General features: G+C 33.3%; 1 protein-coding gene and 1 pseudogene across 3 annotated transcripts in view; both read left to right on the top strand.

Annotated features, from left to right (window-relative positions):
* Nucleotides 1-12195, top strand: part of PECR (peroxisomal trans-2-enoyl-CoA reductase) — a 107516-nt gene extending 95321 nt beyond the window's left edge. For 2 of the 3 annotated variants that reach the window (XM_051983590.1, XM_051983586.1), the window contains exons 2-8: nucleotides 1800-1933; nucleotides 3635-3800; nucleotides 4790-4871; nucleotides 6897-6993; nucleotides 7786-7896; nucleotides 9244-9355; nucleotides 11743-12195. In XM_051983590.1, the coding sequence (XP_051839550.1) occupies nucleotides 1800-1933; nucleotides 3635-3800; nucleotides 4790-4871; nucleotides 6897-6993; nucleotides 7786-7896; nucleotides 9244-9355; nucleotides 11743-11828 (788 nt within the window). In that variant the 3' untranslated portion in view covers nucleotides 11829-12195. The remainder of the gene's footprint in view (nucleotides 1-1799; nucleotides 1934-3634; nucleotides 3801-4789; nucleotides 4872-6896; nucleotides 6994-7785; nucleotides 7897-9243; nucleotides 9356-11742) is intronic. The other variant, XM_051983588.1, reaches the window with a different exon arrangement.
* On the top strand, nucleotides 6484-6635 carry LOC127558576 (uncharacterized; annotated as a pseudogene).
* Nucleotides 12196-12453: the final 258 nt, after the last annotated feature.

The raw sequence follows: 12453 nt of genomic DNA on the forward strand, positions 1-12453 counted from the left end.
CAGATTTGAAGTCTCAAACAATAATTCTTTCTTCTCTTTTCTTTAGTCCTAATATCTATTTAGTTGTCTAAATCCTACCTATTCTCCCTGTGAAAAATTTCTCTTGGCCATCTCCTCAACTCTATTAACTCTCATGTTCCCCTTTATAATTTTTTTCCCCTGGACTTTTAATTGCTCTCTATTTCCATTCTTTCCTTTAGTCACTCCATCCATTTAAGTAGCTGCCAAAATCATTTTTTCAATCCCTAGATCTGACCTTATAATTTTTCTGCTCAAAAATTTTAATGGCTTATCATTGCATTTATGATAAAATATAATTTTTTTAGTCTTGTACTCAAAGCCCTCTACAATCTTTCCCCACGTGACCTTTCTAATCCAATTTGTCTTTGTTCTCTTTTATGTATTCTGTATACCAGCCAAGCTAAGCAGTTGTTCCTTGACTTTGTCCTGGCTTTACTCATTCATGACGATCATCCCCCAAACTGGATGCCCATTTTCTCTATAGCTTCAGCTGTTGAAATCCCTCTCTGTGAGGTCCAGTCTAAGTGCTACCTCTTCCATTTAGCCAAGTCAACTGAAAGGGATCCAAGTCTCAAATTTCTTACAACTCATTGGATTTTTTTTCTTTGCCCTTGTTCCAGATAACATTAATAATCAAATGTGTAAAGCTCTTATTCCTTCTTTTTAGCATATAAATGTTTTGCTAGCTCTGAGCTGTGATTTGTTCAATTTGGGAAATTCTGGTGTGGAAATTCTCTTTTCCCATGAAGACTGACAATTAGAGCCACGGAGAGAGTGGCAGCGAGAGGAAGTTAAGTGATACGCATGGTCACATAGACAGCAGGTGTGAGAGAAGAGATCTCAGTTCCAGTTTTCCTGATTCTAAGAGCCTGACTCTCTATCCTCTATATCACACTGCTGTTTTGCCTTGCAAATAGAAATTGTTTAATAAATGTTTGTCAAATAAAAGGAGAAGAAAACATTCTTGCGATGAAAACTGTAATGTGAGATCAAGAGCTATTTTCTTACTTTAAATCAATCAATAAACAATAAATAAACACTTATTAAGCACCTGCTTTGTAATGGACAGTCTTCTAAGTGCTAAAAACAAAAACCTTGGATGCATTCACAAGGAATTTCTTTGTGGCAAGGGTCCTTATTCTGAAGCCAATAGATTTCAAAGAGTCCTTGGATGGATTTCAAGTCTATGAACTTGTCTTTTAAATATTTTGATAAATGAATATTAATATAATTAGTTTTCTTTGTAATCCTATGTGTTTATTTTATATGTTTAAAAAATGATATTCTGAGAAGAGGTCACTAATCGTCACTGGACTGCCAAAGGAGAATCCATGAGAAAAAGATTGTTATTATAAAGGTATAAAAATATCAGCAAACTGTATCATGAATATAGCAATGTGGTAAAGAAACACACGATATAGGTAAGTTTACATTACCTGAAGAGATCTGTATTTCATAGCCAGACATATCACAGCTTTAGCAATTGAGCAGAAAAAGTTATTTACATAATATATTATATATTTTGCAGAAACATATTAGACTTTTGAGAGGTCAATATCATTGCTGTTTTAGAGATATCCAGGCCATTCTTGTCTCTGTGAATATGCATAAACTTTAGTTGGGCTTTGATCTATTAATGGAGCAACCAAATGCATCAGGTTATGACTTCACTGAAATATGTGTGATTAGTTCTAGATTTTGCAACAGTTAATAAGATTTTTTAAAATTCAACTTTTTAATCTCTACTGATAGTTTTGTTTGCTTGTTTGTTTTACCAGAGTGTAATGTAATTATCGCTTCGCGTAAATTTGATAGATTAAAATCTGCAGCAGAAGAATTGAATGCTGCCCGCCAGCCCTCCAACCCAGCCATCATTACTCCTATTCAGTGTAATATTCGAAATGAAGAAGAGGTAAAGCCAATAGATGGAATTTTTGTTTCTTTAAAAGTTATGAAAACAGGGTGCTGTATGATCCTGAGTACTTCTTTGACATATTTTTCTCATCCGAATGTATTATTGATTAGTAAAATGCTTGGAAAATCATTTATTTCTCTTCATCAATTAGATTAATCATAAATACTTTTTGAAAATCCTTGGTGAAAAATTTCTTTCCTTTTTAAATATAGTGTTTTCAAAACAAGTAAATCAACAAACATTAAATGCTTCCTATGTACAAAATACTATGCTAGGTATGGGGAATAAAATAAAAAAACACAACAACCAAATAACTGCAAAATCATCCTCTTTCACACTTCACATATCTAATGCATTTGTTAATTTTTTTTGCTTGTTTGTCTACATTCATAATATTTTTCCTACATAACTCCTCTTTACTCTTCTCCATCCCATCATCATACAGATCTTCCACCATTTATACTGTGTTCAATAATTTTGTTATTTTAGTCTTCTTGCCTCAACTCTTCTCCTCTCTTGTCTATGCTTGATTCATCTGTTAGTGATTTTCTTTGTTCTTTTTTACAATAGTTCAGAAATTTTTTTTGAGCTTTAGTTATAATGTTAGTCTAAATGAAATGTGAAGACATGCCTATAAAATAGTCGATTACTAACTTTGTGTTGAAAGAAGTGAATTTTCCCCATCACCAAACAAACTAATTCTGAGTTTTTCCTCAGATAAAAGCTAATAACACAACCTTCTCTGTCTTATTAAAAGCAATAATAGCTAACATTATAGCATTCACTACATGCCAGGCACTGTGCTAAGTGATTTACAAATGTTACTTCATTTGATTCTCACAACTCTTCAAGGTAGGTATCATTATTATCACCATTTTACAAATGAAGAAATTGAGGGGGAAAGAGGTTGTGATCTGTCACACAACTAGGAGGTCAGATTCAAATTCAAGTTTTCCTGATTTCAGGCCAAGCACTCTATCTACCATCTGCCTAGGATAAGGGCTGAGAAATTTTCCTTCTTAATTTTTATTTTGTTTCTAACAAGGCTTTTAAGGGGCAGGGAGGTGGTTCAGTAGATAAAACACTGAGCTTGGAGTTAGAAAGAATCATTTTTGTGAGTTCAAATTTGGTCTCAGATACTTACTGGCTATATGACCCAGGGCAAGTCATTTAACCCTTTTGCTCCAGTTTCCCTATTTGTAAAATGGTTGGAGAAGAAAATGGCAAACTACTCCAGTATTTTTGCCAAAAAAAAAAAAAAAAAATCCCATGGACTAGGGGATCATGAAGAGTTAGACATGACCAACAAAAACATCTACTACTCCTTTCTGCATTGCCTGTGGGGCAGGTATCATTGGCTGCAATGTAAAAATCATGAAACTGAGACTCAGCACTTTCCCCCCGGTTCCTATCATTACCATCAGTAAACATTGGCTGAGTCCTGGACGGACAGTAAGTGAGAAAGGAGAGTTAAGTTTTGGCATTATGATCTCTGGATATTTGGAACTGGTTAGCGATTAGTAAGATGCAGAACAATTGATCTTCATAAATATTTCATAAATGTGAAGTGCTGTCTCTTAGTTCTTTTAATTTGTGTCACTTGAGTTAGAGCCTGTTGTGGAGAGATTTCAGTTATGCTAATTTTCATCACTTTAGTTTAGGCACTTTAACCAGTTTATTTTCTTGTGCTTGTTTTAGGTTAACAATTTGGTTAAATCCACATTAGATATCCACGGTAAAATCAATTTCTTGGTGAATAATGGAGGAGGACAATTCCTCTCTCTTACTGAATTGATCACTTCAAAGGGATGGAATGCTGTGATTGAAACCAACCTGACTGGCACCTTCTACCTTTGCAAAGCAGGTAACAATGGAAAATACTCAGAGAAGTTAGGTTTCTCTTCATTCTGACCACTAAGAAGTATCACTTGCATTGAGGTGCTCAATTCTTACAAAAATTTGCGGTTTTGCAAATGTGAATGTTCCCTGCACTCAGGTACATTGCAGCCTCTCTACAATTTAGCAGGTAGCCTTTATAAGTAAATATTCACCATCTTGCAGCCTTTCTTGTGGTAAATATCTCCAAACAGACTGAAGATGGTCCTTAGCAACAATCCTGGAGGCCTTCCCCAAATCATACCGAGCATAATGCTGGTTACCTCCATTCCACAGATATAACTTATGGATGAACTTTAATAGTGCCTGATATACACATATTTCCCCTATATCCCATATATATTCCTAAGAACCTTTTGGTCCTTACTTTGAAAATCATATATTTGATAAAGAATTTTTAGAAGCCTCCAAAGACATTTATTCATATCTAATAATAGTCAAGGAGGTGCCTAGGTGGTATACGCTGGATTTAGAATCAGGAAGACTCATCTCCTGGAGGTCAAATCTGGATTCAGGCATTTACTAGCTGTGTGACCTTGGGTCCTTTCCCCTCTTTTATGATTTCTTTAGGATACAAGTCCAATAGAAACAGTGCTCGATCAAACGGTATGCCCTTTGGGCATAGTTCCAAATTTGACCAGCATTCTTTCTACCCAGCAAGAGTTTGCTAAGGAACACACAGAACAGTCCAAACTCACATAGGTAGCAGAGATTTAAACTGAGTTGCTCAGCCACCCCTTTATTACTCCATGTTGTCTGAAAATGACTTAATTTTATTATCTTTTGGGGCAGCTAGGTGGCATAATGGATAGAACACCAGCCCTGAAGTCAGAAGGACCTGAGTTCAAATCTGGTCTCAGATACTTAACACTTCCTAGCTGTGTGACCCTGGGCAAGTCACTTAACCCCAATTGCCTCAGGAAAAAAAAAAATTATTGTCTTTTGTCTTTTATACAGTTTACAATTCCTGGATGAAGGAACATGGAGGTTCTATTGTGAACATCATTATCACGTTAACTAAAGGATTTCCTTATGCTTCGTAAGGAATTTTTACATCCTTCTTTTGTTTTGGAATCCTGTTTAAACTCTTTTAAATGGAGCTTTGATGCTTCTCATGATTTCAAATTGCTTTCTTCTTCTTTTGGGGCTTTAAGAAGACACTTTTAAAGTATCCTTTAAAATGTACTTGGAGCCGTGCTAGGTCCATCTTTGTTTTAGGATTGCTTCTATAAGTTGATGCAACCAAAAGAAATGCCATGCATTGACACACTTACTGCTCATATTCAGGACTGCTCAATACTCATGGGTACCTAAAATATTTCTGATTATTTCATTTATACTGTTTCTGGATGTCATACCACAAACACAGTATACATATCCTCCATCATCACCTTGCCTTTCCTCATTATACTTTACTTTAACTATCTACTAAAACACTTTTTTAAATTCTTTCATGTTTTAGACCTTTCTTGATGCTTTTTTGCATTATCTGTAGACCTAATTATCTGTGAAATCCTTAGGTACTATTTGGAATATGTTATTCATCTTGAGTTTTTCTGCCTCTTTCTTTTCATGTTTTAGATGTAAGTTGAAAAATCCTTTTTTTTTTGGAAGGGAGGGAGAAATCTCTTCTAAGAACTGTCTTTTAAAATTTCATTCTCTATTTAAGGAAAACCTTTCCATCTTTATTTTCCCAACTAGAATTTTGTTATCTTTCCCTATAGAAACAGCAATTTAGTGAAATAGTCTAACTTGAGAGACTGTTTAGGCATGAGAGCTTTCAGATAAAACAAACGCAGTACAATGAGATACCTCTTTGGTGCCAAGTCACAGACTGAATTGGAATATTTGGGTAGAATGAGATGGAACAAATCACGAAAAATTTAAGTATGTAATAATTGTGTTTAGATCATTAACTAAATTCTTAGTTGTTGTTTTTAAAGTTATGTTTCTTTTAAGCACACAGTTGGGATTGATTTCTTAGCAGCATTCTTTTTCTGGAGGGAAGATATGGAAGGGAATATCTTTATATCAACAATTTCATATAATCAAATTTCCAAGCTCTAGTCTGGGGGTGTGTACTACCTTGAAACATAATATCAGTTTTTTTTTCCTTCAAAATTTTGACTGTCTCCCCAGTGCCTACCATAATACTTTTTGAAAATATTATTTTATTTTCTACATTACATGTAAAAACAAATTTTAACATTAAAAAAAAAACTTTTTTGAGTTCCAAATTCCTTTTCTCCATACCTCACTAAGAAAATAAGTAGTCTGATATAGGTTATATCTATGCAATAATATAAAACATTTCTGTGTCATTTATTTTATGCAAGAAGACAGAAAGAAAGAAAGCAAGAAAGAAAGAAAAAAAGAAGGAAGGAAGGAAAGAAAGAAAGGAGAGAGGGAAGGAGGGAGGGAGGAAAGAAGGAAGAAAAAGAGAGAAAGAAGGAAAAGAGAGAGAACAAAAGAGTGAGCATGCTTCCACCTATATTGAGAAAATATCAGTTCTTTTTCTAGATACCAGTTTTTATTATGAGTCCTTTAGAATTTTCTTAAATCATTATATTGTTGAGAATAGTTGTCATTCACAGTTCTTTATTGTACAATGTTGCTGTCCCTATGTTATCCTGGTTCTACTCACTTCAATTATCGCTTCTCGGCCTTTTGGCTAAGATCAAGTGTAGTATCTACTCACTTCAATTTGCATCAATTCATGTAACTCTTTCCAGCTTTCACAATATCTTTTTAAAGAGTGCTTACCCTACTTATTTCCAATATGTGGATACATAGGTAGTTTTAACTTCATTTGGTTTCCAGGATAACTTCCTAGAAATTGCTTTCAATGCTAAGCTGTTTTCTCTCATCTTCCAAAAGGTAGTCAGGGTGGTGCAACCCCAAATATTTCTAAACAACAGTGTCTTTTTTGAATTGTTCTGTGACTTAATATACCAATTAATATAATAACATAATTAATATAATCTGTGACTTAATATAGTTTTCATGGAAATTTAAATAATTAATAGAAGTTGAATGAAGTCTTAAATTTTTTTTTCTTTAAAAGGCACAGTGGAGCAGCAAGAGCTGGTGTTGAAAATTTGACCAAGTCTTTGGCAGTAGAATGGGCCTCCCATGGAGTAAGAATCAATTGTATCAGTCCTGTAGGTAACCCATTATGTGTACATAATTTGTATTCTTGGTGTTACATTTTCCTTCTTAGCCTTGGGTACATTCTGTGTTCATGTTAACTGCAAAATAGGATATTAGGCAGTAGACAAGTTAGAGAGATTTTATTTGTCATTAAATTATTCTTTGATATGCAACAAAATTCATAAAGAAATTTTCTAGTCTATTAATGTGTTTTATTTGTTTGTTTCATTTTAACTTCTTAAGAGAGGCTGGAAGCAGTGAACTTCAAATCAAAATGATAAGTAATAAATATATAAAACATAATGTAAAAAAGAGGGGGAAGTTATTCAGTGTATAATAAAAAACATAAAAAAAACCCCATAAAACTTTCATGATGGGAAGTGTCTCTGGACAAAGGATCTTTATTCTAAAAGATATTGAGAAATAAAATCTTTCCTTGTTTATTCCTACTATTGGTAGCTTAGATTCTGACCCATAATTAAGTCAGAGTCCCCAGGTGTTGTGTATTTCCATGCAAGTAGATAATCTGCTTAGGGAGCATAATTGTACTTCTATTACATTACCAAGAAATACAAATAGTAGCTCTAAAAACCTTTATATCTAATCTCTTCTGCTAATTATATATATACATACATACATATGAACGGGGGGGGGGAGGGAGGGAAGGAGAGAGGAAGAAAGGGAAGGAGAGAAGGAGGAGGAGAAAGAAGGAAAAGAAGGGAGAGGGGGCTGATAATTCTAGTTGGAACTCAATTATTTTTTGGCTTATTTTTTTAAGTTTTCCCTTTTGTCCCCAATCCTAGGGAATAATTTATTCCCCAACAGCCTTTAAAAACTATGAAAATACTACAGAGACCAACATTGAAAAATATTATCAATACTGCCTAGCTAAGAGATTTGGTGTTCCTGAAGAGGTAATAAATCTCTGCCTGTCTAAATAAATCACTGCCAGTCTGTCTCTCATTCTGTCTTTCTGTCTCTCTCTCCCTCCTCCCACTTTTCTCTTGTCTTTATCTTTCTCTCTTCTTCTTCATATATATCTCATTTTGTTTTCTCCTTTTCTCTCCTTTTCTCTCACTCTCTCTACCTATATCTTCTCTCTTCTTCTATAGCTATTGACTGTTAGATCTTTAAAGAACATTGGGGAGGGAGGAGAGTCAGAGAGAATATTTGAGGGAACTATTTAAAAGAACTTTAAATAGTGAATCCACTAAAATTTTTAATTGATAAACTCTTTTGGGAGGCAAAGTATTCAACTGATAGAAATCAATTGCTGGGCAAGAAACTGGAAACTGGGTCGATGCCATCAGTTACAGAATGGCTGAGTAAGTTATGATATATGAATGATATGGAATACTATTGTTCTATAAGAAATGATCAGGAGGATGATTTCAGAGAGGCCTGGAGAGACTTACAGGGACTGATGCTAAGTGAAATGAGCAGAACCAGGAGATCATTGTACATGACAACAACAATATTGTACGATGATCAATTCTGATGGATGTAGCTCTCTTCAACAATGAGATCATTCAGACCAGTGATAAAGAGAGTCATCTACATCCAGAGAGGACTGTGGGAACAGAGTATGGTTCACAACATAGCATTTTCATTTCTTTTGTTGTTGTTTGTTTGAATTTTATTTTTTTTCTCATTTTTCTTCCTTTTTGATCTGATATTTCTTGTGCAGCAAAGTAATTGTATAAATATTTATACTTGATTTACATATATTTTTACCATTTTTTAAAAAAAAGAAATCACTTGCTGGAAGATCTTCATAAGCAATTGGTTTGCAGTTAGCAGAAAAACTATAAATATGCATTTCACAACTCATTCATTTTAGAGATGTATATGTGCTACTTCTCAGTTAATATAGTCTTTCAGATTAGTAAATTCTTAGACAGAATTCATGTTATTTATGTATACCAACTGTCATCCAGATTCCCAGAGTTAACTATGTTGAGATAATGGATTCAGCAATTTGGAGCATCTTTAAACGAATAGAAGGAAGACCTTTCATATATACACAATACCTTAGGTAAATTTAAAAAAATTTTTATCCTGAAATATGAGCAAAAAATACAAAAAAAAATTATGCCAGCTCTACATTGAGAAAACATGAGCCTTGTGTGTTCAGATCTTATAGTGATGGTATGTATTCATGTAGAAATTATAGCTTATTAGATGTATAGATTGAAAAATATAGGTAAATACCTACACAATTGCACAACATGAAGGTAACATAAACATATTTTATTTCTTAGATCTCTTCCGTCGCATGTTTCTTGTTATCTCCTGCAGCCTCATATATTACAGGACACACAGTAGTTGTGGATGGTGGTTATACTTTGTATCCTGGATCAATGGACTTACCAGGTGAGTCATAAAGAAAAATGACTAATCAAAAATTTGTGACTTGCCGAATGGGATTTTAAATCATCTTAAATTATTCTCTGAATGGTAAAATGATTCTCTGTCCCTTTTATTTATTTATTTTATTTTAATAGCCTTTTATTTACAGGTTATATGTATGGTAACTTTACAGCATTGACAATTGCCAAACCTCTTGTTCCAATTTTTCCTCTCCTTCCTCCCACCCTCTCCCCCTGATGGCAGGATGACCAATAGATGTTAAATATATTAAAATATAAATTTCTCTGTCCCTTTTAAAAGACACTACTGGAAAGAAAACTTTTAAATCTGTGCTAAAAAAATTTGAAAAGGAAATTACCTTTTTAATATACTCTAAAGAGTTTCACAATATAGAAAATCATCTTTCTCTCTCTCTCTCTCTCTCTCTCTCTCTCTCTCTCTCTCTCTCTCTCCTCCCCACCCCCCCTTCTTTCTTCCCTCTCTTTTTTGGTGAGTCTAGGTTACTCAGTCAGTAAACATGTAATAAATGTTTATTGACTAAGTAGAAATATAGCTCCTCCAAATAATTTTTTATGCAGTTAAATGTTTGTCTTGTTGGAATAATGCTCAAGTCAGCATTAAGTAAAAAATGGAGGATCAGATTGAGAAGATTTTGTCTGAAATGTTAATGCGATCTTGACCTAATAAAAGAAGATGTTGATGCTGTTAATTGGGATATGTGTAAAGGAAAAGACATTGACACTGATTATCAGCATGTTTCACAAAATAGTCACAAAAATGTTAAGCGAGTGTAAAACAAATCACAGAAAGCCCAAACAGCCTGTTTTAACCTTGTTTAACCTTGTTAACAATCCTTGCCAAACAGAGAAATAGAGGATCGAAGGATAATACAATTTTAGGATAGAAATTGCTTTGCAGAATGTTATAGAAGGCAGTAGTCAGAAATTATGAATACTATTATCTTGTGAAACAATACAGAGAAGTAGAGGGAAAAACAAGACTGAAAAAAAAAGTTACATGAGAACTAAGTCAGGACAACAAAACAACAAAAATGAAACAATTATAAAAATAATTTGCATTCCTATAATAAATTATTTTCATCATGAACTCTTTCATTTCTTCATCTTATAAACTCTTGACATCATCTCTATGCAAATGCCTTCCAGATATATATCCAATCCCAATCTCACCCCCCATATTTCAATTCCACCCATATCATCATTTGCTTATTGGATATGTCCTGAAGACAACTCAAATTTGATTTAACTTAAGCTGAACTCATTATCTTTTCCCCCCAAACCTCATTTTTTCTTAATTTTTTGTTTCCATTGAAGCCATCAATCTCCTGCATTCTTAACCTTGACATTATCCTCACTCTTCTTCCCCCTTCATATTAATTTGATTGTCAAATCTAGCCATTGATATCTTTACAACATCTTTCACATTGTACCCTTTCTCTTCTCACCTTAGTGCAGTCCTTCTTCACTCCTAGTTCAGGTTGCAGCAACCTCCTTTTCAGTCTCTATTTCAAGTCTCTCATCATCCCATTCTATCTTATATATTGCTGCCAAAGTAATTTTTCCTAAAGCACAGATCTGATTGTAAAACAATTACTCAGTCAAGTCCCAAATATACTGTTTCTTCTAGAACAAAATATAAACAAACCCCTCTATTTATCTTTTACAGTTCTTCGCAACTTCGCCTCAATCTATTTTTCAAGTCATACTATTCATTATTACTCTCCCACTATTCTAATCCAGCAATTTCACTTAATGTTCACACACACACACACACACACACACACACACACACACACACACACACGTATATTTTACCAATGATAACTAGGTTCACACAAGATGAAATATACTATTCAGTATGTATGTAACCAGAAATAAATGTGGTGAAGGCAGATAAGCTATACTACTGTGACACTAAGTATAGAAAGACAGACAGGATGTAGTACCCACATTGTCAAACTCTGGGTCTATTGAAACATGGAAAGATATTGGTCTTTGTATACAAATCAATTCCCTAAAACTAAATCTTAAAAAAAAAAAAAACTGTCACAAACAAATCCTCACACACCAATTACTTATAGTCTATATTCCAGTCCATATTATTCACATCTGTATTTTAATTAAACAGTATGACCTCTCTTTAGACCAATGTCATATAATGTCTTAATATAGATTAATTGAATCATAATTAATGAATGTGTTCAGTGTTCTAATAATGGTGGGGTTTCCTCCAGAAGTTGTAAAAAATTGTTGGAAAGACAGTTCTAGGCATGGGATTGGTTTGGGAATATGCTTATTTCCTAAAAGAAAAAAAATTCACATATTTTCTAAGAATAATTTAAGGGTTTTTCATTTATTTAATCTTAACAGACCATGACAACTGGCCTGAAGGACTGGGGGACCTTTCTACAGTCAAAAGAATAAAAGCTTCCTTTAAGAAGAAACCCAAACTTTAAGCTAAGGAAAATTTTAAAAAATTAAATTTCTTCTACTTTAGAATGAAGAATGAATTTTAACATTTCTGGGAACTTATGCTTTTAATAGAAAATTGCTTTCTGCTTTTAACAATCATAAATTTCATCTTGGCACAAACTATACCTCCAAAGACTTTAAAAACTTGTCTTGAGCTATATTTTTTAATATATTTTTAAAATGTTGATGCAGACAACTAGGAAACTTGAAAAATATAAACCTCAAGTAGTCACCTCTTATGCCTTGATCCTTACCTGTTAAAATCAGGAATATAGGGAAAGATAAATGCACTTGTTTATGGTGTATTACTCCTTTGAGCAATTGAATAAAGCAAAACAAAATTAAGAATGATTAATGATGGTCTTTTTTCCTTCTTGGATTTATTGTATAACTCAAAAATGAGAATTTGGGATTATGGATTTTACAATCATTTTTACACAACTCAGTTATTCTGGGATGGCAGTTTCTGCTTTCTTTGTATCAATAAACATATTTTTTATTTTTATTTTTTTATTTTTTTTTAAATTTTATTTTATTTAATAATAACTTTGTATTGACAGAATCCATGCCAGAGTAATTTTTCACAACATTATCCCTTGCACTCGCTTA

Source organism: Antechinus flavipes, chromosome 3 (genome assembly GCF_016432865.1).
Source record: "Antechinus flavipes isolate AdamAnt ecotype Samford, QLD, Australia chromosome 3, AdamAnt_v2, whole genome shotgun sequence".
Taxonomy (NCBI): domain Eukaryota; kingdom Metazoa; phylum Chordata; class Mammalia; order Dasyuromorphia; family Dasyuridae; genus Antechinus; species Antechinus flavipes.